The 24,641-nt window shown below is 43.2% G+C and overlaps 2 protein-coding genes across 2 annotated transcripts; one reads left to right on the top strand and one right to left on the bottom strand.

Annotated features, from left to right (window-relative positions):
• Nucleotides 1-13: 13 nt before the first annotated feature.
• LOC148338565 (protein RD3) lies at nucleotides 14-5,057 on the bottom strand. Its single transcript, XM_088292559.1, has 4 exons — nucleotides 4,770-5,057; nucleotides 2,704-2,867; nucleotides 2,264-2,583; nucleotides 14-1,549 (listed from the first exon to the last, which is right to left on the bottom strand). The coding sequence occupies exons 3-4, from the start codon at nucleotides 2,581-2,583 to the stop codon at nucleotides 1,159-1,161; spliced, it is 711 nt and encodes a 236-aa protein (XP_088148685.1). The 5' UTR covers nucleotides 2,704-2,867; nucleotides 4,770-5,057; the 3' UTR covers nucleotides 14-1,158.
• atg2a (autophagy related 2A) lies at nucleotides 4,450-24,338 on the top strand. The gene is made up of 42 exons (XM_088292560.1): nucleotides 4,450-5,028; nucleotides 5,485-5,647; nucleotides 6,522-6,671; nucleotides 6,760-6,862; nucleotides 7,931-8,075; nucleotides 8,607-8,810; nucleotides 9,211-9,310; nucleotides 9,461-9,625; nucleotides 9,705-9,847; nucleotides 11,041-11,119; nucleotides 11,409-11,658; nucleotides 12,878-13,019; nucleotides 13,214-13,312; nucleotides 14,050-14,205; nucleotides 14,281-14,554; nucleotides 14,853-14,925; nucleotides 15,328-15,502; nucleotides 15,573-15,715; nucleotides 15,972-16,093; nucleotides 16,313-16,473; nucleotides 16,556-16,688; nucleotides 16,907-17,091; nucleotides 17,174-17,254; nucleotides 17,452-17,558; nucleotides 17,711-17,803; nucleotides 17,887-17,957; nucleotides 18,195-18,271; nucleotides 18,565-18,735; nucleotides 18,812-18,938; nucleotides 19,020-19,252; nucleotides 19,452-19,681; nucleotides 20,102-20,237; nucleotides 20,558-20,779; nucleotides 20,854-20,955; nucleotides 21,221-21,305; nucleotides 21,402-21,555; nucleotides 21,646-21,715; nucleotides 21,803-21,885; nucleotides 22,125-22,246; nucleotides 22,322-22,476; nucleotides 22,793-22,951; nucleotides 23,322-24,338. The coding sequence occupies exons 1-42, from the start codon at nucleotides 4,858-4,860 to the stop codon at nucleotides 23,556-23,558; spliced, it is 6,051 nt and encodes a 2,016-aa protein (XP_088148686.1). The 5' UTR covers nucleotides 4,450-4,857; the 3' UTR covers nucleotides 23,559-24,338.
• Nucleotides 24,339-24,641: the final 303 nt, after the last annotated feature.

The raw sequence follows: 24,641 nt of genomic DNA, 5'->3' as shown, positions 1-24,641 counted from the left end.
CAGCATTGATATCATTAGACAGGTGAGGCTTGTGTTTCAGTTAGTGTGCGATCTGTAATAAAAACGGCCATATATTGAGAAATGGTTTTATTCAGTAACAAAAGCTGATTTGTTCAAGCATGTGATAACACTGACTTCTAGCCCAAGTTACTCTAAAGTACGCAGCAAAATGTCATTCAGGCACCTTTATGATACAAAATTTGTTTTGATATTACTGGATTTGTATGGAGTGGTGTTGAACATCACTGTACACAATGAAGTGTATCAGCCAATGTGTTTATATTTGTATCTATTAAAATTGCTATGAAGAAATTAAATATATTAAATATGTATTATAAATAATTTTGATTTTATTTGTCCTAAGTTACTATATATATTTATGTGTATGTATATATATACATACATATATATATATATACAAAATTGTTACTAGATACAAGTCTTTTAAGTATATATACATACGTATAATATGCATATATTTATATGATGTCAATGTTTTAATAGTATAAAATATCTAGATATAGCATTGCAATTGTTTTTTTGTATTACATATGTATCATCTCAATATACTGAATATGTATTTTATTCTCATTTCTCCAAGCATTTCGGTACCATTTATGCAAATAAATTTAACAAACTAAAACCAAAAGCTCTGCGACTGACGAACGTTTAGTCACTAAACATTCAATTTGATCAGATATCAAAGGTCGACAGTAAATTTTAATCCGAGATGGCGTTATGTCTCTCAAAACGTATTTTTGACAGTGGTTTAAAAATGCATACTTTTTTCATTTCATTTTTCATGTATTAAATTTTCAGTTTTGTAACTTAAATCTATTTAAAAAACTACCTGTTGCTGAACCTAACCCTTAAATTATTATATACCATATGTGTTCGAGAGAAAACAAGAGCTGATTTGGAATCCACAACCAAAACTCATCCACAAAAGTTTACTTAAATCTCTGATTTTAAAAAAAGTTGATCAGAGTATTTATTCATAAACAAAACCTGCTGCATATCTATTTCTTTATAAATGTCTAGAGTCCAACGTAGACTCGTGTTAATAATACTCTGACCCGATCCCTCCTACTGTATTTTTGATCATTTCTTCTCCATCTCATTGCACCATCTCGACCTTTATCATCTTCATCACATTCCTCATCCTTGCGCACTTTGTTCCAAAGGTGCGATGTCCGGCATACTCCTGCTCCTCCCCTTCCTGGCGCGAGCCCTGATGGCTTCTTGCTCCCGTTTCGCTCCATCATCTTCCTCCTCCTCTTGCTCCTCATCCGACCAATCCACCTGCTGCTGCAAGTCGCCCCTGGAGCCCCTCGGGCCGCTCCCCCTACAGAAGTAGCCTGTTCGGAACTTGCTGCGAAATGTGACGAAGGAGAGGCTCTTGCTACGCTGCTCCTTCATCAGCATATTGTGTTGCACTCCTCCTCCTCCTCCTCCTGCGATCTCGTCCAGGCAGTCCCGCAGCGCCGAGCGAAACAGACGTGGGACCTCGTAGACCTCCGGCTCCATCTGGGACACCAGCCTCCTGAACCTGTTGTGGGAATTAAGAGTCTTCAAGTCATGCAAGCAAGAAGATGGATGCTTTGAAAAAAACAAACAAAAAAAAAAACGACTTTTCTTTTCGTCTGCTAGCTTAATGCTAATACTAATTAGCATCAACATAGCGGGGCTTTAACGATTTAAGCAACAAGCATTGAACACAAATGAGAGCATATTGTAGACTTACATTATCAAATATTCGTTATCCTCTGCAAAGAAAGACTAAAACTTGCGCCGTACTGATAAGATGGAAGAGGAGCTGAACATCTCAAACATCTCAATTAAGGCCAGACCGATATGATTTTTTTTTTAGGTTGACGTGGATTCCGATATTTGGCGGAATAAAATTCAAATAACAGATTAGTCTCCCAATTGATTGCCAAATAAAACTATCTGAAAAACCTGATATGCTTTAAAACTTTAAAAAAAATGAAAGACATTTTGTTATGTCAACATCAATACATTTAAGGACAGAAAGCCCTCACTGATTTAAATTAGCTTTTGACCAGTGTACTTGATACATCAATTATAAATTATCATCAGTTGTCATCAGTAGTATAAACAATTTATATAGGCAATTACAAACGTTTTTAGGGTGGCGTAAATGACAGATAATATATATATATATATATATATTTTTTTTTTTACTGTTTGCTCTGACCCTATCCCCTGCAACGACCGAATACTGTTCACATCTGTCTCTCACCTGACAATGACAGGGCCGCAGTGGGCGGGCGGCACCTTGGCGCAGAGGTCCTGCAACTCCAGCAGGTCATTAGGCGTCAGCTGGTAAGGTTGCGGGTTGGGCGTGCTAGCCAGCCAACTGTAGTCCGCTCCTGCAGATGAACTGCAACTGCTGCTACGTCGGCTGCGACGGCCCTCGGCGGCCCGTTCCAAGCGGATGCGCTCGGTGCGCTTCACCATGGCGCCCAGCTCCAGCATCAGCGTGTTGGTGACCATCTCTTCAGTTGTGCGCTGGCCTGGCACTTTAGGCTCCAGGGAGAAGACGGCAGACCATGGAAACATCTGGGAAAAATGTTTCAGAAGAACAATTTTCAGTTTGATCTGGTGAAATGTCCCCTTTATGAGTTCTGAGTCATCATATAGTAGAGTGGAAACTGAAATCAATCATGGGTGTCCGCCTACCTTGTATTCACCAACCTGCCAATGACAACACGGTGTTCCTGACAGAACTCCACTTGCTAGTAGCGCGATGACCTGCAGGCCTCCATGAAGCTCCTCAACCCAACTCCCTCGCTCCCGCTGTTAGTGTGTGAGTTTGGGGATTGACAATAGATAGAAGGGTAATCCTGTCAGGAGAAAGAATGGCGGATGAGATGAGCTTAGGCGTTCACACACAGTTGAAGAGTTGGAGGAGTTCTCTCTCTCCATTTGTCAGACTGAATTATTTTTTCTTTACTAAAGATGGTTCTTCATGGACCCAAACTTTCTGTAATATATTATTGTCGTAATATTGAATCTGAAATTAAATGATAAAGAAGACACCAGACACTCATTACAAATGACCTAATAGGGCTCAACCAACATATGGAAAACTTTCTCTTCTACATATTATTCCTTATACTACACATCTATAATTGGTAGACTGTTCTGACTGATTATTACATAACACTCCCATATGTAACCCCCCACCCTCCCACACACACACAAAATGTGGTGTATTTTCAGGGTCGTCCCATTGGCGTTTCACACCACTCAGCACTGAGTCACCAAATCCCAGATTATACTGCAATCCACGGCCTACCTTGAATACTATTGAAGGTGTGTCATGGTGATTATAATCTCGTTAAAGGAGCCCATGGTGGCTGCTGCTCATTTTGTTGTTGTTGGTGTTGATACTGTTGTATGTTTTTATGAAAATGTTTCATAAAATCTTGCTGTTTTCTGTTATGTTCCATCGTGTCTGATTAAAATAGAAAACAAATGGTGTGGTGGTATGATGAAGGGAGACAATTTAGAATGATTTCTGAACCTCAACCTCCAAATTGTAAATTTATAAGATACATAAATTGTATTGCGTGTATCTTATTGTATTGTTCTACTGTAATAAAAACAATGCATCTAATAGGTATTTATCAATGCAATAAAGTAAATGTATTGTGTAAATCAATGTGGAGTTTCCACCACACCCGTTGTACTTATTTATGCCTTTACTTAATTTTTATTTACGTTATTTTGTGTTGTAATCCACACCTGCAAGAATGAATACATTTCAAAGAAATAAAGTTTTCTGAATCTCAATTTCTCCTCATGATGGCCCAATGCTCAACTCAACTTTATTTCCAAAACACATAAAAGGCAAGGCAAGGAATTTTTACATATAATGGAACAGAAAAAACACATGTAACATGTTTTATGACAATATAATTCAGTTAATTCAAAAAATAAATAAGAAGTTACTAAAATTACTAAAAAGAACAACAAAAACTTACAGTGCAAGAACACGGCTTTGGAAAAATATTTTAAAATATCCTTGATATTTAAAGCATTTGTACTTAAAGAAACACACGTGTAGCTGTAACTACGTGGCGTATATGATAAAGATATAACATAATTTCTAATAATAAAATAGTACCTGACCATATGTTAGCCACTGGCTGTTCCACCAGTAGCCTGTTGGAGGGCTCAAGATGTATGCAGTTGCGGTTGGACTCCCCAGAAGAGGAAACAAATAAGAATATTAATCACGTGATTCGATTATATATATTTAGTTATTTACTTAAGTGTCAATTTACTTCAAACGAATAAGGAGGCGTGATTGTTCTGTTAATTGGTATGTTAAATAAAGTTTCTTTAACTGCCCCTACAAAGATGGCGTCGCACGTCTGTTTACGCTCCCCGTTTCCGGGTCGCGTCACGATGACGCAGACGTCTTCGCCATACCGTCAGTTGGCGTATGATAACAATAAACAACCCCTGAAACAAGAGAAAGACACTAACCACCAGGATCTGTCGCTCCATTGCGACCCAAAACACGTCGAAAACATGAGCCGACAATGCGACGGACCGGTGGCCTAGCAAGCGAGTCGTAGTCTCGGGGAAAGTCTCGTCGCGTACAAAGGATATCTTTTTTTTTCTCCTCTCGAGTTTTTATGTCGAGCCTGGGAGAAGTGGAGTTACGTTTTGCCCCTTCCTTAGCCCCCCGCAGCTAGCTGTGGCTAATTCCTGCTTCTGCTCCCTCTCGCGTTCGCCTGTTATGCAGTTTCCCGAGGACTGCGGTCGTACTCGTTCTCCTCCGCCACCTCTTCTCGCTCCCTCACCCCCGCTCTCGCTGGGCCCATGTCTCGCTGGCTCTTCCCCTGGTCGGGCTCCATCAAGAAGCGGGCCTGTCGGTACCTCCTCCAGCACTATCTCGGCCACTTTTTACAGGAGCGCCTGAGTTTGGAGCAACTGGGCTTGGATCTGTACAATGGCAGCGGGGTCATCAAGGAGATCAACCTCGACGTGTGGGTAAGTGTTCGGAAAGGTGGCCAGCCACCATCACGGTGTGCCGCGAGAGTGTTTTTTTTTGTTTCACCCACTCTGACTTAGCTGTTTCGCAACACCGCCGCCAATGTTCAACAACAACGATCTCCAACGTCATACTCTCGCAGAACAGCTCGCATTTCTTCGAGGAAACACTCTTGTGGGAAATGCAGATCACCACTGCTCACTCTTGTCTATCTTTCTATCTAGCCTGTTCAGTTAGGTGAATTTCCACACGACGTGGCAAGATTTCTATACAATCTGGCGACACCAAAACCCTACAGATGGTGTACCATTCACTCATGTTAACAGCTTGTGTAATAATTCACCTATTCATCACCGCAAATGACCATATTTATGCTAACGAAAAACGTGATTTAGAGTAGCACTCATGTTTCTTTTTCTGCAAGCATTTATGTCACATGTTTCTCATATGTTTAGGCTGTCAATGAGTTTCTGGAGAACCTGGGTGCTCCCCTGGAGATAGTGGACGGCTTTGTGAGCAGCATCACGGTGACCATTCCATGGCAAGCTTTGCTCACCGACCACTGCACCTTGGAAGTGTCCGGTCTCCAGATAACATGCAGACCCAAGTACCGTATCGGTGAGTCGGCTTCAGTGCAAAAAGACTTATCATGCATGTTTTTCACAAATAAAATTGCTACCAGGTGTATTTGTATCCAGTCTGTGCCAATTTTTGTAATCATACCGCTTAGCTCTACCCTTTGGCTTTGAAATGAAGGCCGGTGTGGCACATCTGTCAGGGATGTAGATGCTTCTGCATCCTGGTGTTTGAGACTGTGTAGTCCGGCCATTGCTTGAAAGTGGCACTGGATCATGGCTAAGCCTAGTTGAGTACGTCCTGTGCATGCACGAAGTTAATAGTCAGTGTGGAAGCAGTGATTATGAAAATTAGCTTCACTGTTCTCTTAACAGTGAAGTGGAAGTGCAGAATGGCATGCTCAAAGACATTTTGGCTCACAGATGATTCAGTTTCTAATAAATACACCGGAAATGCTCATTATATAAAAACTCTGACTTCCACTAACAACCCAGGCTAAACTTAGCTTCTCCCTAAAATAGGAAGATTTGACCACAAAGTCCTGGCAACGATATAAACATGTTAGCTGCCCATATGTTTTATAAGTTTGCCTTAAAAAGCGTAAATTGTCTCATCCCATGTTATCCACGTTTGCCTATTTGTCTCTTTTTGTCTATGCTTAACTATTTGTTATCATATTTCTTCACATAATTGAATAATCTTGTAAGCACATTCAGTTGTAATTTACATTTTTGACACAGCATAAATAAAGACGTTGGAGGGTATGATAAGCCAGTTTAGATTGATAAAATAATAAGGGTAAAATTATACAACTACATTTAAACGGTGTGAACTTAGATGGAATTTATATTATCTCTATAACTCTTGTGATTGTGCAAGTGTACGTAATGTTGTGTCATGGTGGCGTTGTACGCAGGTGGCGGCTGGGACTCGCAAAGCTGGTCATCCAGCATGACCTCAAGCATGCAGCTGGCCCAGGAGTGCCTGAAGGACCCCCCGGAAATGTCAGAGGAGCCGCCGGCCCCGCTGGAGGGGCTGGAGATGTTTGCGCAAACCATCGAGACGGGTGGGTTTCAAGTAGCGATGCTTGAACCTCCGCCCCCATCTTAAGACACATGACTGCTCATCTCGTTTGTTTGTGTGTGTGCGCGCAGTCCTTCGTCGTATTAAAGTCACCCTCCTGGACACCATCGTACGCATTGAGCACCAGCCCCCGGACCTGGAAACAGGCGTTGCCTTAGAGGTGCACATCAAACGGTAAACTGCTTTTGTGTTCCTCACTGAATTGCTGAGATAAATCATGTGGCTTCTCTTAGGTTCAAGTAACCTCGTATACAGGGTCAGCTCAAGAAAAGAGAATTTTGTGGTAGAATATTATTTTAGAAGTTCAATTCAAAAAGTGAGTATTTATCAGATTAACTATACACACAGTGAAATACAACATATGTGTTTTTTTAATTTAGTGTCATTTTGATTATTTCTGCTTCCGGGATACTAAAACCCCAAATTCACCATCTCACGAAATCACAACATTGCATAAGAATCAATAAATTATTTTTAATATATAAATTAGTTAGGAATTGGCCTTCTGAAAAGTATGTTTGCGTGTTTAATGAGACGAAATAAAAATTCACCACTAGCTAACACATTTTTTTTCTTTCCCAGTTGTTTTTTTGTTGCTGTCACCATCTAGTAATATTTTTTTTCTAGAACATAACAGTCACACGTGCGTTTTGAATATCTCGGCCACCGTCTGTTGTGGCTCAGTAAAGGGGAACTGTAAACGTAATCAGAATGTGGCACATAAATTCAAATGAGGAATCGTCAAAACAAACAAGGCTGCAGCGCGTTCAACAAGTTTAGCTTTTCTCTTTTTATGCACGTACGTTCATGGCTGCTGCTTGTTGTTTGCTCATCATCTCCTCTTGTGTGGTAAAACATTTAACAGCCTAACCTGAGAGAAACAATATTTGCAAATAGGATTTGGACCGTACTAAGGCTGTGTGGCGAGACAGTGTTCAAAGGTGGAACGTCGCCACAGTATATGATTTAACTGTGGCTTATCACTGAAATGCACAACTCCCTTCAATTATTCCACATTTTCTAAATTTAACATTCTTATGTTTGAACTGAAAGCATCTTATTGTGTGTCTTAAATAATTTAAATGGCACAATAGTGAATATTTTATATTTGAACAAGCCCTTCTCTGACTCTGCTGAGCCTTGTTTTGTAGTTTTGGCATGTTGACAATGTGCTTCAGGCTCTCTGTGTGAAAACTGAATCAATCACTAGAGATTTATGGTGTCCTTGATGATCTTTTCCAGGTTGCAGTACTTTGACGAAGCGGTGCGCGACCCATCCAACCAGACTGCCGTGCCTGTTGACATCCACCAGCCGCCCGCCTTCCTGCACAAGATCCTCCAACTGAGCGCTGTTCAGCTCTTCTACGACAGCATGGGCGCGGAGCAGGTAACAGACTGTCCTCAATGTGTAGTGGTCCCGAGATACGATGTTCCGAATGTCACACATGGAAGGAATTTATTTGGCGGGTCACACGGCACAAGATGGCACGCTCAGTTAGTGCTTGGATTACTGGTTTTCATTGGCTTGCTTTTCTATTCATCACTTTCATGGGAGGTTAGGACTGAGTGCAACCCCAAGCGGACATGGGGGGGGGGGAAATGTTGTAAGATAATTATCTTTTTTGTTTTTTGTATATGTTTGAGTGCATGTGTTGCATTGCCCAAGATGTCTTAAATTGAAGATATACAATTGAAAAGAGTATTTTAAAAAAAGTATTTTAAAAAATCTTAAATGTGAACTTTTACAAGTAAATTTTGACTTGTTAGGGGGATTCTACCTCACTCAAAAAAATTGAAGACAAAATGACTTTTTCCCACTCAGTGACGGTGTCCGTGTGTGCCCTGCGACTGGCTAGTTTGGGCTGTAGTGCTTCACTAAATTATGCCCCCCTCCCAAAATTCTCCCTCCTCCATCTAGGAAGTTCCTGAGGAGAAAAAGCCGGAGTCAGCTACTGCCGACGAGGGAGAAGAGGAGGAGGAAAGTGATGAAGATGAGCAGGTGGAAGAAAAGGGGAAGCCTCTGAAGCCTCCTCTGTCTCAGCCGCTGCTCATAGGCAGTTGCTCCGGTTTCATCGAGACCACAGTCAAGCTGAAGCAGAATGACATGCTGCCCGGACCAAAGGTGTGTTTCTTTGTTGTGTATTTAGCAACATTTAACCCAAACTTTATCGAGGCTAGCTACTTATATATTTTCCATTCGAAAAATCTCACAGCACAGCACCAGTCACAAGACTCAATTTAGTTGTCATTTGTGAAAAAAATGGATGGATGGATATTTCAATTGAATGCTTTAGTTCCAATTTTCACATACAGGGGAAGCCCATAATTCCACTTAGTACAAGTACATTTCTTGAGTGATCCTTAAAGCGGAGTCACAGAACTGCAATGCAAAGTAACAAAATGGAGTTAGCCCACTGTAGTGGCTCAAATGTAAAGTTAAAACACTGAAGAGAGTGAAATAATGATGATCATGTTAGTGTCGTTTACCTTGCACATTAAGTTGTCTCATGTCTGATGACCAGTTTGAGTTGGATGGGAAGGTGGGCTGTGTCCACATGCTGTTGACCCCGGCTCAGATAACTCACCTGACTGACCTGCTGTCAGCTCTTTGCATCGAAACAGGTATGGGCTTCATCTCACTATCTTAATTTACTCAGCAAATTTATTTCATGCACGTTTTGAAACTGATTGGTAACAACCTGCATGTGCATATGCCCAAATTGCACTCATTGAGTCGGCATCACGTTTAGCGTGTTCCTCTCTTTCCTCTAGAATCTGAGACCAAGGCTGCAGGTGTGCGCAGCCGCCCGCTGGACTCGGACGACCTGCGTATGATCGAAGAAGACCTCAGCAAGCAGTTGGGGTCCAGTCCCAGAGACAAGGACTGGGATGCCGAGTGCGATCTGGAGCCTTATGTCACCACTCTGGAAAATGGAGGTATTAATCAAACAGAGAAGTCTACTACTGCAAAATAGCATTGCGGCCCTGTGATGTGTCAAGTGGTTTATCTTTTTAGAAATGTTCTATTCCATGGGCCCGGCTGGGATGAGCAGCAGCGTGACATCCATGCGTTCTGGCAGCGAGCTGTCAGACAGCGATATGGACTCTTCCACACACAGTCTGGCCAGCCTCACTCAGCCTGGAGCACTTGCCGCACAGGTACAAGTCATGCGGGGGAGGGGTGTTTGGACACCAAAATGTTATTCCACAAGGGTACTGATGGTCTAAACAGCACAAATTTTGGTTTCTGTGTATTTATTTTGTGCAGAACCCTTTCCAAACGTTTTATACTTTCAAACTGGATGGAGTGAGTTGGGATTTTTTGGGGCAAATTGTCGTTTCTTTAGATAATCCTTTTAGATAATCTTTTATCTATCTAGATCAGGGGTGGGCAAACTTTTTGATTGACGAGCCACAATGGGTTTCTAAAATTTGACAGAGGGGCCGGACCAGGAGTAGATGGATGGAGTGTTGAGGGAACCTCACCTCATCTGAGAAAAAAACTACATTTAATTTGAAATGAAAGTGAACAAAAGCATTACAATAAAATGTCTTTGAAAAACCACAGTATTAAAAAAATAAAACATTAACATGGTTTATTCATTTAATTTTCTTCAAATTCGACGGGCTGGATTAAAACGTTTAACGGGCCGCATGTGGCCCCCAGGCTGTAGTCTGCCCACGCCTGATCTAGACAATTTTTTTCTCATCCAATTTGTCTTTGAGTATTTAATAAAACAAATAGAAAAGGACAAACAGCAGCGCTGGGTCATACCTCCATCTCCCGTGGGATCAGGAAGTCCGGCATCCCCCTTATGAGATAATGGGTTATAAAACAGTGCCAGTCCCTCCTTTCCAGGAAGCGTTGCCTTTTCTAAAACCTACGTGTTGTTATGTGATTGCATTATTATTCAGTGTCATCAGTTCTTATCAGCACAGTTAATGTGTGTGTCCTAGTGTACAGTGAAAGCTGCACCATTAGAATATCCAAGAATATCTACAGTGCCGGAGTATTTCCACAGCAATACATATGGAAATTAGTATGGGGTTTTATTTATTTATTTATTTATTTCATTTCTATTGTTATTTTTTTTGTTACATTATTGCTTCAGGCATCCAGTAGCAGTTTTAAAAATGCTGGCGGTCATTAGTGGTTCTCACATAGTAGTGTTTTACTGTTGGCAGATTAAAGACTTTTGTTTAGTGTTTAGATTCCAAAATAAGCAAAATGCCCATTTTAACTATATGTAATAATAATAATAATCTAGTTCTCATAATGGCAGAGTCATAACCCTTAGATTTGAAATGTAACTATCACAATTGTTTTGAGTCAGTTGGGTTTCCCCTCCTAGGGCCTCATGAGCTGTCCCAGACGTTACCCAGTAGCAGGTTGTCTCTCCAGTCTACCACAGACCAGCCATCGAATCAGAGGTAACGTCAACTGCACTGACCGCCAGAGACTACAATGATTCTCACACGCTGTACTCAAGTTCAAATACAGATACTTGGGTTCAATGTGGTTTTGTCATCTGTGGAGGTAAAAAAAAAGCTCCTGTAATGACAAAGTAAGATGTGAAATGTGCGCATATCTACTAGTAGTTTAAAACGAATGGATGTAAAAGTGAAAAGTTCTCTAAAAAATGAATACTCAGAATAAATACAGGAAGTGCAATGTGTTCAGTTAACATCATGTCCCCCCTCTGTCCAAACCCCCGTGTAGGTCGTGCTCAAAGTGCCAATGCAGAACAGCTGAAACCAGATGCCTTGCTGCGTCTGACTCTGGGCGGCCTCACTCTAACCATGCTGCAGGAGGACCCGCCCTCCAAGATGGACGGCGCCTCCTCATTGGCCCATATGTCCCAGGTGTTCTTCCAAGAACTCGCCTCTTTTAAGGACAGCATGTTTGGCGAGAGAGACTTTCACCACCTGAGAGGCGGGTTTGCCAAGGCCTGCCCTCACTCGCACCTCAGGTAGGAAAACATGAACACCTCCATCATGCAGTTCCCCCGTTGTAGTGTGGTTCATCACCATCCTTTGTAGATTTTTTTGAGGGGCCTTTCTACTTATGTTTTTTTACATGTATTTTTTTCTTTAGTACTGTCACTCTTCGTGGGGAATAGGGACCAGGCCATCCCATGAATAGTGAACGCCGCCATATAATTGATGCCCATTGAAATGTGCTGGGGGAAAAAAAATCTTAAAAAATTGGGTATAAACATTAGACATGCATTTTCCACAAAATACGGGGGGAAATGGGAGCGACAAAAAATAAAACAAAAAATTAAAAACATAAAAATTGTTTTTAAATGTTTTGAAGGGGCAAATATTTGAATTCTATACACACGATACTTGACCCGGTTAGGGATCGGACAAGAACCCACTTCAGGCCGTCCTTTAAAAAAAAAAAAAAACGGACCGTTACGTCCCTCGGACAGAATGCCAATTTTTGCTAGTGAGAATGCTGTATTTCCGGTTTGTCCTCCGCATACAATATGTGAGGCCATACTTTAGGCCAGTGTTTTTCAAACTTTTTAAAATACCTTTTAAAAATATATTGGACTCGCCAAGTACTACCAAAATGACTAACATTAAAATAGAGTACCGCAGTAGTGTTTCATCAAAAACAAGACAGAGAATTTATTCCTAAAAATGTATATTTAATATTATTGTAAACCACTGTAACATAATGCAGTTAGAACAATAAAAACTGCGTTTAAGTGGCAAATTAAAAAACTTTACCTAAGCAATGATGCTGTAGATCGTATTGCATATAAAATGCAGTTTGAAAATTTAATTCAGTGATTTTTCTTTCACGCACCACTAGAGAGAGCCCACGTACCATCCATCCATCTATTGTCTAAGGCGCTTCACTTTTAAGAATTACTATCTTACTTCGATTTTTAGGGTATTCATAGCTCATACTAAGTAGGTATTGCCCACACATTTTAAGCTTGCAATTTTTTGCGTGTGTTCAAAGGTACAGGATTTAAAATGTGTTTCCAAAGTGTGTATTCATAATTGTACATGTGAGGTATATAGGAGGGTTCACACTATATAAATAAGAGGCTTTATTTGGGCTCTTTATATCGTGTGCGGGTGGATCTGCAACGTTTTCCCCATTATGAACAGCGGTTCACTATATAAAGATTCTGCAGTTAGCTGTGCTCTGAACACAGCGTCTCCCCTCAGAGTGACGGGGGCAGCGGTGCAAGTTTCCTGTGAGATGCGCAGCGGGAGACGCCACAGTCGAGCGGTGACCTCCGACGTTTCCTTCAGCAGACTAGAAATGTTGGAGTGCCTCTGGGAAAATAGCAAACCTCAGTACAGCGAGGTAAGAGAACATTCAAAACGAACAATAAACGGGGTCAAAGTGGTTATTTTGCAGGTATGTCAGACAGGCAAGTGACATTTCATGGAAAAAGTCGCCATGCTGCGTCAACAAAGTAGTAATGTTGTGAGAATAGAATCCTGAATTTGTGGCAAGAATGCAGTTATAATAAACATTTTGGTCCATCTCTTTTCTAGTTGCTCCAGTTCCAGAAAGCCAGCATGTTCACCGTGGGAGTCGCAGCCAGACCGTGTGCCCACCTGCATTACAGCCTCACTGAGAAACACCTTAGGAAGGTATTCAGACACGCTCATACACACGAGTACAGTGATTTTCAACCGCTACATGAGTGTGCCAGGAGAAATCAGTGGAATGTATCATTTCTTTGCCAGCGACATTCAGCGACAGGCTGAACAATTAAATGCACCTCCACTAGATCGCAGTAGATACAATTAACCTGTTGGTGTTCAACTAAACAGGCCCAGATTTCATACTGGGTGAAGTACATTTATGGGTAAATTGAGATCAAATCATCTTTATTTCATAACACTATGCAGAAATTCAAAAACTGCACAACAGTGATTCAAGTAAACTATATTGCACATAACTTGAATACATCTTTCAAAACTAACAGTTCCCCGAATTTTAATGCAAATTTATTGTACTCAAAAGTTGAATACATTTGAACTGTATTTAACAAATGTACTTGAAAATGTGTCAATATAGAAATTATATAAAATTGTCCAAAATTGTTTTTCAAGACCATTAAATACCAATTGTATTGGAATTTATTAAAACACTTTTTTTAAACACATTGTAAACATATTTCAACACACACAAAAAAGAAAATTTTCAACTGAAAAATCAGCATTATAGCTACAACATGATCGGTGAAACGCAATATTTCGAGGGATTACTGTTCCCGTATTTACTTTCCATGACATTTTTGATTGGTGACGTGCCAAGACTTTTCTTTTTAATGTAAAATGTTCGCGCGACATGATAAATGTTCCATTCTTGTAAATGATCGCAGGGTAAACAGCGGGTGGTGCGGCGTGACAGCGTGGTGCGAGTGGAGTTGGAAGATCTCAGCACCGAGTTGGACTTGGATATCCTGAGCCGACTGGGGAACTTAAGCAATGCCTTCGGTTGCTGTCCTGCAAAGCCGTCTGGACCCGACAGCCTTCAGGTGTGATCAGACTCTGCGATTTCCCCTGTGCGGCCAACACTCTCCGTTTGTCATCATTTTGTCATCCCCTTTCAGACTCAGAGCAGTGAGATGTACTCCTCCTTCTCCCTCCTGGCCCCGCACGCCGTCCTCAGACTTCGTTTCCCCATTCCGGACCTGCGGCCCGCCTCTGAGCGCCAGCCCGTGAGCCAGAGGGCGGTCAGAGAGGAGACGTTGGTGTTGGAGCTGACCGAACTCGAGCTCAGGCACCAGGAAGCGCCGGACCTCCAGAGCGGGCAGGCCAACCAGGGTCATCTCTCGGCCCCCTGCCTCACCCAGCTGCTGGAAGCCTCCTTTACTGACCTGCATGGTGAGAGCATGCGTGACCTTGTAGTTTAATTCATCAAGTGCTGCACTCTCTGGCCACAACATACAATACAATACAGCTTTATTTATTTAGCGCATTTCACAACAGCTGGAGCTGTCACAAAGCGCTTTCCATGTGGTGTAATATAAATTAGCAGGAAATTAGAATACAAATTGCAACATTCAAGCATAAGTTGCGTTCCAGAACGGCAATGTATTTAAAATCAAGAAGCTATTTTCACCGCTTTAAATTAGCTACACCTACCCATACTTCTTTTTTTCTGTTGTTGTTTTTCCATCAGGGTCATACGAGGGCTGGGAGGGAGGCTCATTCCCGTGCATCAGAGTGAATAAGAGCCATGACTCTCTGCCAAGGTGAGTGGTCATCATTATTATCTTCACTTTACAGAGCCTTTACAGATTATTTGGAATCATCACAAATTCCCACCTGAACCTGTTACTGTGCTGGGCCCAGAACGAAGACATGTTACACTCTTTGATCAAGTTGTGAAAAGCACACCATGCAAGAGAATTTTTTTTCTCTGATGCGCTGTATATGTACTGTGTAAATCTGGTGTATGAGCAGTCCGTCGTCTGTGTCGGTACAGTCGATTATTGCAAAGCAAAAATATCGACATCTCTGTAATTCTTCGTCGACTGGACTTTAATCGCAATTGTGTCCAAACTCGTCCAACCCCTCGTTTACACACAAACCACTTTTCTGTATTTTTCCCCATTTACCGAGTTGACTCTCAACTTGAAATGCCCATGTGTTAGGTTATCAGTACGAGTGCGTGGAGGTGAGACGCAGGGACCAGCCGCGGGTCTGGCTGGCTTGAACCTGGGCCTCGCCCAAGATCTGGGAGCCGCCTTCTTCGAAAGCCATTGTGAGCTCAACGACAAAACCAGCTCCCCGTTCTCCTCCAACCGCACCATGTTTGAGACGGAGGAGGTACGTCACCCCCTCATGGACTTAACTGTGAAACAATGCTTGACTGGTTCCTTCACCCCTGATTCTATAGATGGTGATCCCAGCCGACCCTGAGGAGATGAGTCAGTTTCAGGCCCAGTGTGTGGCTCAGTCTCAGTGTGCTGTTGATATTCGCTTTCCGCTGGCCTACATCCTTCTGCCCAGCAAGCAAGCTTTCCAAAGCATCTACAACAGGTATTGTGGTTGTATCCATTATCTGCTTGTGTTTTGTGTCAACAATCACCTGCAGAGTTGTGTAATAATTATGATGAGGTGATTATATACCTTTACATGGTTTTCACAGTCATATCAGAGAAAGACCATAATGATGTGAAAAATTTGTTTCTGCGCTCAGACATTGCATTTCAGGTTGTTGACTTTTTTTCCCCATGCTCTCAATGTTTTTATTTTTTTGCTACCATCATTAGTAAGACCTAACTCCTTTGCGCAGGATCAATAATGACCTGTTGATGTGGGAGCCGCCTCCCCCTGCCCCCTCCTCAGCCCACAGCCCCACGCACAGTCACCAACAGCACGACCAGTTTCAACTCTGCAAGTCTGCTTTTCGACTCGGTGGGTTATTTTTGAAAGTATTTCACCGTTAAACATGCATTCCTCTGCCTCAACGTTAGGTACGACTGTCCCATCTTGAGATTGTGTAAAACTGCCACAATACCGAAATTCTCACTATTTAGTGCTTTGGTGTTGTAGTGAGCAAGTTCATAGTTGTGCCAGAATTAAAAGTTTGCCTCAAATATGGACATTCTCCTGTATCTATTCTTGGTGGAAAAGACTCCGACTCGGAGGAGGATGAGCCTCAGTTTTACTTGGCCAATGAACCATCGGGAAGGACAAAGTCTGCGCTGCAGCACAACCCCAACCACAACCTCAGCCTCCTCTCCCTCACTGTCGTCATTGGCAAAGGTCGCCTTCAAGCCAGAACAGACAAGAAGGTAAATCGGGTGGCTGAAAGGTTTTATCACAGCAAATGAAGTAATTAACTAAAGGGTGCTTTGATTGCTGGAATGAACACAGGAGGACCAGAGTCATGGAGAAATTGTGCTTGACTTGGAAGGAGGAAAGATGTTCAGTGTAGCACAGCACCAAAATGATCCAAATCTCAGTTTCTTGTGTCTGGAGAGTCAACGAGTGGAGCTGTACCATAAAGGTATGGATACATTTTATCACGGCGGGCGGGTTTTCTCAAGCATCGCCTGATATCAATCCAACATAACTATCATGTGCAGCCCTAAATGCCACTGGCATCGTGAAGTAAAACGTTCACAGCAGCTTATCTGCAACCCTAATGAAAGTGTTATACAAAACAGATTCCTTCTAAATAATGCAATGAAGAGAAATTTCTCTTTTCTTCTTTTTTTTTTGTAGCTGTAGTGAAAGACACAGCTATTCCGCCACGGATAGAAATGCCCAACTTCACTTCCCCAAAGTACTTGGACCCCACCATCTACCCCACCGAGTTGGGAGTCAGCAGCGTGAGTGGGAGGGAGGCGGCGCCACAGATGTTATCCACAGCCATTAAAATCACTCTGGAGCCACAAAGGAAGGTCAAGGTGCGTCCTCTTGGCACACAGGAATCATCATCCACTTGTCTGAGCGCTGAATTTAAACGGGTGTCACTTTGTCTCCTGCTAGGAATTCCTTGTTGCCCTTCGACTTCAGGGCGCCACCATGCGGCATTACGTGACGCAAACCAATCACAGCTGGCACGAACAGGTAACTCTTGTTGAACTGGACCTTTAAAACCATTATATTCCCCGCTATATGCAATTCACCTATGGCGGTCCGGCTAGATCCCTAAAGTTTTCAAATAATACATTTAAATGTGATTCAAGCGTTTGGGAGTAGTATTTTAAGGCTTAAAAGTTCTTTAAAAATGTTTAGCTGGGAATTCAGTCTTATTTGTGTTCCAGTTGGTTGACTTTCTGGACGTCATCGACGACCCAATTCTAGGATACACTGCACCCGCTGTCATCACCGTCCTTCATACGCACCTGGCTACATGTGCTGTTGACTACAGGTAATCACCAGAACTTTTTTATTGGGCTATAAAATCCTGATGGATATATGAATTGTACACTTGGACCTGCAGTTTACATCCAATCTTAAACCAATCGCAACCGCCTGTTGAATTCTTTTAACATGGCTGCCTTGTTTCTCTGTGCCCGCCAGGCCGTTGTATCTGCCGCTGCGAATGTTGCTCACTGCAGAGTCCTTCTCTTTGTCCAGTAATATCATTGTAGACACAGCCACCTTCCACCTCAGGTAAAACATGGCGTCTGATGTCTGAACTTGACATGGCAGTACAAGCTTGTTGTGAGGTTTATTTTATTTATCATCTCGCTCAGATTCATCTTGGATGACTCCGCCCTCTACCTCTCCGACAAATGTGATAGCGACGTAGTGGACCTGAGGAAGGGTGCGTTAAAAAACATGTGGAAAAAGGAAGCACTGTGAATACTCCTTGAATGCACTGTATACCCAACGGCCACAACATTGGGTAGACTTGCAATTGGATCCAAAAGAAGAGCTGTCCTGAAAAAAAATCTGCTTTCAATGAAATCTGTCATTGTTATTGCATTTTTGTGCAACGTCTTTGATTAAAGTCAAAGACATTGAAGACAAATTTCTTTGTTTGTTTCTTTGTGTCACACAGACTACATTTGTGTTCTGGACATTGACTTGCTGGAGCTCGCCATCACAACGTGGAAAGGAAGCGACACAGGCAAGCTGGTGAGCACTCCTCAACTAAAGACCTTTTTCATTTCTATCCCCCACATAGTCACCGAGCTGCGAATTAAATCAACAATTGAATAGTCTACAAGAAGTAGTGCACTGGTTCTCAAGTTGGGTTCTGCAAAATAGTTTGCAATAAATTATGTTGTATTATTTAGAAAAATGCTGCTTACCTACATATGGTGACCAATAAAACGCAACAATAAACTAATTACACACACTGCTTCACCTTTGGACCAATGACATCATTTAGTGTGCCACCCTCATCCTCAACATCCTCTGTTCTCCAGGCCCAGCCTCTTTTTGAGCTCCGCTGCTCCAACAACGTCGTTCACGTCCATGCTTGCGCCGATTCGTGCGCCGCCCTGGTCAACATGCTGCAGTACCTCGTCTCCCAGGGTGACCTGCATCCGCCTCCTCGACACACCTCACCCACGGAAATAGCCGGCCAGAAGCTACCAGTAATCCTTGGCTATATAGTTGACAATAAATTATGTCAAGGAAAACCGTGTGATGTTATTTTGTCTTTGTTGTTAGCTGTCTGAGAGCCCCGCGTCTGTGCTAACCTGCCCTGCTGCTGAAACCGCTGAGATCAACCAGTGTGATCTGACTGATGCCTTAATAGACACCGACAAGAGCCACCAGGACGAGAGGATAGATCCAGGTCCTGCAGAGCTATTTTATGACGTCACAGTTTTGCATACAGATGCTGATGGAACCCCGGGATTGTGTGTCTTTTGCGCAGGCTCACCCTCCATGCCGAGAGGCTCGCCCGTCTCGGTTTACCTGTTCCCCGGTGAGGGCTCCAGGCACGACCTCTCCGTGCTGGAGGAAGAGGAGGAGGACTCTGAGCTTGATGGTCTGGTTGCCACGGCAACAGAGGCTCAGGCAGACATGATGATGGAAGAAGGAAGTTCGGAAGGCTCCACTGACAACGATGACTTCTGCATCCTGGAGGCTCCTGGCATGGGCATTGCTGTGAGTGTCTGATGCAATGACATAGCTACATTATGAACGCACTGTTTCCACCAACCACTACAGTTAGTTGTCATGCATAATATTGATCATTTGCTTTGTCAAGTTACCAATTTTCTTTTCGCATAGCACCTTTCACGCACACGGTAAATCCGTATTGCTTTTCCTGAGTCATGATGGCGATGTTGTTGTTATCTCACAGCCCAGAGACGGAGAGCCCGTGGTGACGGTGTTGGCCGAGGGTCCCATCCACGTGAAGGACAGCCACTTTTCGAGGCCGCGAGGAAGCTCCGACCTGCTCCGCGCTCCCAGCCGCTTCCCTGTGCCTCAAAGTCGAGTGGTGCTGCGGGAGATATCTGTGGTGTGGCATCTCTATGGCGGCAAGGACTTTGGTGCTAAGCCCTCGTCTATACACGGCCAGCATACAAATAGGTAAGATACGTAGGTAGGGAGTGTTGTCATGTCTATTGTTTGCCTGTGAGAGAAATAATGTATCAAAACACATTATACATTCGTACGTGAGCTGCTATGGCCACAACTTGCGTCTACACTCTCGTTCACTGATGCACACTTCACTTACCTGTCTAAAGGTAAACATTCAAAGTCACAGATAGTACAGCGTAGAACGTGAGAATTGCGACCCAGAGTGGACAAAAGTAATACCTGCACGTCATGTGCACATTTTGTAATGCTTTTGTTTAATAACACAAAATCAATTTTAGCCAATTAATCGATGGCACGATTGTCGTTGCAAAGAGATTCTAATGAGATTCAATAGCTCCAGCACACAGATCATCTTGGACATTTGGATGAATCATGAGATTCATTTTATTACCTTCCTTCTACTTCCAGGGGTCGTTCCGTCCCGTCTGGTGCCCGAAGTTCGCCATCTCGCTCGGCTGGTTCCTCTCGTCCTCAGAACTCGTGGAGGTGGGCTGGAGGCAGCGGCCGTCAGCACGGTCTCCTCATGGAGATCCAACTTACTAAGGTGTGTATTGCACATTCAAGTGTTTTGTAACCAATAAATAGATTTCCTTGAGATACCATTAAAAATTTGGATAAAAATGCGATGCGATATCTGATATCTGACATTCCAACTGCAGCGTTCACGCACAGATTAGATATATACATTCCACCCCAAAAAACTGCAATATAGCAGGAATGTGAAAGACATGCAGCAGATTACCAGGAAATACAAAAAAAAGTCCAATATAGACATCAAATTGGAATTGGGCACTTGGACGCGCTGTGTAAATCCAGCCTAAGTAAACCAACATCCATCATCTTTGTCCCGTTTCTGTTCTCCAGGTGTCTTTCCAGCACGAGTCCTACCCGGTGCCGGTGGTGGGACAAGACGGTGATGCCTCGTTGTCCGTCGGGGTCAGTCCGGGAGGGGAGCAGCCCATCTCCAGACAGGTTTTCATCGTCCAGGAGCTGGAGGTCCGCGACCGCCTGGCCTCTTCGCAAATTAACAAGTTCCTGTACCTGTACACAAGTGAGAGCATGCCCCGAAGAGCCCATTCCAACATGGTGAGTTGTCTTATGACCTCTACAAAGTCCCCATTCCCAATATGGCATCTAAATATTTATTTACTTTGGATTAGTTGACCATAAAGGCCCTGCAAGTATGTCCTGATTCCGGACTTGGTGGTCCAGAGTGTTGCCTCCGAGTCAGCCTGCTGCCACTCAGACTTAACATTGACCAGGTACAAAACAAACACTTTTATCCACATTTTAGTCTGGAAAAAATGGCAATTTGAGTTTATAAAAAAATGTTTCAAAGGGTTGTAATCTGATTTCTTTTTTTCCTCAGCTAATGTTTAACTTTTTAAAGGCTTCTAAATTCCTGCTGCATTAGTAGATAATTTCGCTGATGTATTATTTCAAGTTTTGTATGTTTTTATAATAGTTCCACCTTTAATTTAGGCAATTCTAACACAATCTCTTTTTTGTTGTTCTTCTTCTGTCCAGGATGCATTATTCTTCTTGAAGGACTTCTTCAGCAATCTAGCCTGTTCTGTGAACCCCTACCTGCCTGTGGACCCTGCATCTGAAGGTACACTCCATCAATGGACCTCACAAATGTTTGCCACAGTCGGGTAAACCTTTTACTGTAAGTGGTGTCTTTCGCCTTTGTTATTTGCCCCTGTAGTGAAAGCGGACCCCTCTCAGAAAGCGCCGGAAGAAGTGGAGGCAGGCGGCAGTCTTGGGCTGGATCTCACAGCTTCAGTAGAAACTACTCACAGCGAGCAGAGCTCCTCCTCAGCCGGCTCTACCTCCTCCTCCGAGCAGCCAATCTACTTCCGGTATGAACAAGCACAGTTTAAATCACACCGAAATTTAACCCGGAGGACCAACATCATTGTAATGCTGCTTCTCGCTCATGTGTCTCGCAGCGAATTTCGTTTCACCTCTGAAGTGCCTATCTGGCTGGACTATCACGGCAAGCACGTGGTCATCGAACAGGTATTTTTTGCACACAGTTTCTATGTTTATGCTGACTGTCCCGTGTATTGAAATCATTCTCATAGTAACCGTGCTCTGCTTTCACAGGGAACCTTTGCAGGGATTCTGATCGGTCTGGCTCAGTTGAATTGTTCTGAGCTGAAGCTGAAGAGGCTCTGCTGTCGACACGGGTAGATTCATTGTTAATATTCGAGTGCGACAGGACAAATCATAGTTCAAATGGTCATTTTATTCAGAAATATGTGCATAGTTGTATGTATGCAGGCTTTTTATGAGAATGAAATAGACAAACATTTTTTATTGGGAATTGTGCTTCACCCATGTTATTTAAAAAACAAATGCATTGTGATTCGAATGTATATATTCCCGTATGGCCTCAATAATCATACCCCCGGCCCCTCCTATCCAGCCTGTTGGGTGTTGACAAAGTGATCCAGTACGCCGTCACTGAATGGCTGACCGACATCAGGAAGAATCAGCTGCCGGGCATTCTGGGAGGCGTCGGCCCCATGCACTCTGTTGTCCAGCTTTGTGAGTGCATATTTTAAATGATTTACATGTCATCTCACAGTTTATTCATTGTTGATTTTTTTTTCTTTCACCCAGTCCATGGGGTGAGAGATCTCTTCTGGCTGCCCATCGAGCAGTACAGGAAAGACGGGCGGATTATCCGAGGTCTCCAGAGAGGGGCCGCCTCCTTCGGCACTTCGACGGCGTCTGCTGCTCTAGAGCTTAGCAACAGGCTGGTGCAGGCCATTCAGGTATCTGAACGCCACATACATCCGGGACTGGTCACCGGACAATCATAGGGCACATGTAGACTTAAGTTTCAAAGTTGCAACCTAGGGCCACTTGACTGCAAGGCTCACAAAGCTCACCACTACAACACATGCCGTCTCTATTAGAGTTCATCACAAGGCAAATTGACCCCACTGTGTCCTTTATGTGTACGAGTGTAACCACGGCCATTTGAAACCACATCTCACGACCACAATCTCACATGTGTTTCCACTCTGCCTCTGGGATCAATAAAGTTCAGTCTTTTGAAGTCAGCTGCGGCACGCTCCAATTTTGCAGGCCACCGCCGAGACGGTGTACGACATCCTGTCTCCAACGCCTCCCTTAAACCGCTTCACCATCACAGAGGGCCGGGTCCCTTCCAGTCGGCCGCGCCGCGCTGCCCAGCCCGCCGACCTCCGAGAGGGCGTCGCCAAGGCGTACGACACCGTCAGAGAGGTGAGGGGCCGTTATAGGACAGTTCACCAAGAAGTCACACGTAACGACCAGGAAGCAAAAGACTGCACCTTATTTGATGGCACTTCTAGTAAACATAAAATTTCATTTGACCAAGTTGAAAAATTCTTCTCTACTAATATAGTTATGAGTGAAATGTCAGTTGAAAAAAGATGTTAATGTGATGTAAGGGGACAAAATGCAGGTCATAATTTACATACAGGTAAAATGATTCGAGAATATATTTTGGAAGCTTGGACCATCTTGTTATCTTCTCTGAAGTATCCTGGCGCCTTATTGGTTCCAAATAAATTGAAACGTTCCAATTAGTAGTTTTGTTCTTATAAAGACATCTGCTTGTTTCCCTCTTTAGGGAGTGATCGACACAGCTCAGACCCTTTGCGATGTAGCGTCCCGCGGGCACGAACAGAAAGGTCTTCCTGGCGCAGTGGGTGGCGTACTGCGGCAGATCCCGCCCACCGTGGTTCGACCGCTCATCGTGGCTTCGGAAGCCACCTCCAATTTGCTCGGCGGCATGCGCAACCAAATCAAACCGGATGCAAGGAAGGAGGACTTCTTAAAGTGGCGCACGGAGGACTGCCAAGAATGATGGCTTTTGTGTGTGTATGTATGTGTGTGGGTGTGTGTGTGTGTGTGTGTATGAGATCAGGGAGTGAGAGCAGTGTTCAAATGTTTTCGGGTTTTTTTGCATTCATGACTGGACTAACTAGCGTGAGTGTGTGATCCGATGCAAAAAAAAAAAATGAACGCGATGACTAACACCTACTGTGACGCCTATTGTTGTGTACGTGGGTTGCATCATTGGTTGACGACGTATGCAGCAGGAACTCTGTGAGTTTCACCGCCCCTCAGTATTACGCTCATGGTCACAATCTCCTCACTGTTTGGTTTGGCGTAACATATCCCCTTTCATGGTCCTCCCCCTTTGTTTTCTAGTTCAGTGGCATTTCAAGGCAGTCGCCCAGTTTCAAAGCGCACAGGGAAGAGAAATGGGAGACAAAACTCACAAGAACACGTGACATTGCCTCCAAATTTTGTTTTTATGTTTTTTTAATTTTGCTTTATCATCGTGTGCCATAAAGTGAGCAGTATACCCATTTTTTTAATGACACAAGCTTGTTTTGCCTTGATCAATTCTGTACCCTTGTAACCTGAAAATCTCCTCTTTAATTTGCCTGACTGAATAGAAAAACTTGAAGCCTCTAAATCTAGTTGCAAACAAACAAACAAAATCATGCCAGACGACCAATTGACTTGCTCACTTGTCTCCCACTTTCATCATACTTTCATTTTTCGTAGACATTTGGAAATATTACAGGGTTAGATCAGATCTTTGTCTACACGTTCCCTGTTTTTGTAATTGTTTCTACAGCTTTCCCCCCCCCCCCTCATTTCATTAAGCGTATGTTATATTCATTTTAAAACTAAGCAATGATGGGACGTGAATGTAGTAACCACTGAGGATATGGATTTTGTGGTTCTAAAAAAAAAGTTTTACATTTTTATCTTTTTGTTATGATGTACCGATGAGTGTGGGTATGCGTGCGTGGTCAAGAAGCGTGACAGAGGGTGTGTGCCTAATGCATGTCTGTGAGGGTGGTTGGCTTCTAATGAGGGTGTGCTTGTAATTGCTATTTACTATATCATCAACAGTATGAATGACCTGTATAGT

This window comes from Idiotropiscis lumnitzeri, chromosome 4 (assembly GCF_059441095.1).
Source record: "Idiotropiscis lumnitzeri isolate Australia: NSW breed Sydney's pygmy pipehorse chromosome 4, RoL_Ilum_1.0, whole genome shotgun sequence".
Classification (NCBI taxonomy): Eukaryota; Metazoa; Chordata; class Actinopteri; order Syngnathiformes; family Syngnathidae; genus Idiotropiscis; species Idiotropiscis lumnitzeri.
Note: the sequence above shows the minus strand (reverse complement) of the source record. Positions and strands in the feature narration are given on the sequence as shown.

Coding starts and splice junctions, on each gene's coding strand:
- atg2a (XM_088292560.1), top strand. CDS start 4,858: ATGTCTCGCTGGCTCTTCCCCTGGTCGGGCTCCATCAAGAAGCGGGCC. Junction 15,503..15,572: donor CCATGTTTGAGACGGAGGAG/GTACGTCACCCC, acceptor CTGATTCTATAG/ATGGTGATCCCAGCCGACCC. Junction 19,682..20,101: donor CACGGCCAGCATACAAATAG/GTAAGATACGTA, acceptor TTCTACTTCCAG/GGGTCGTTCCGTCCCGTCTG.
- LOC148338565 (XM_088292559.1), bottom strand. CDS start 2,583: ATGTTTCCATGGTCTGCCGTCTTCTCCCTGGAGCCTAAAGTGCCAGGC. Junction 1,550..2,263: donor TGCGGCCCTGTCATTGTCAG/GTGAGAGACAGA, acceptor TTCCCACAACAG/GTTCAGGAGGCTGGTGTCCC.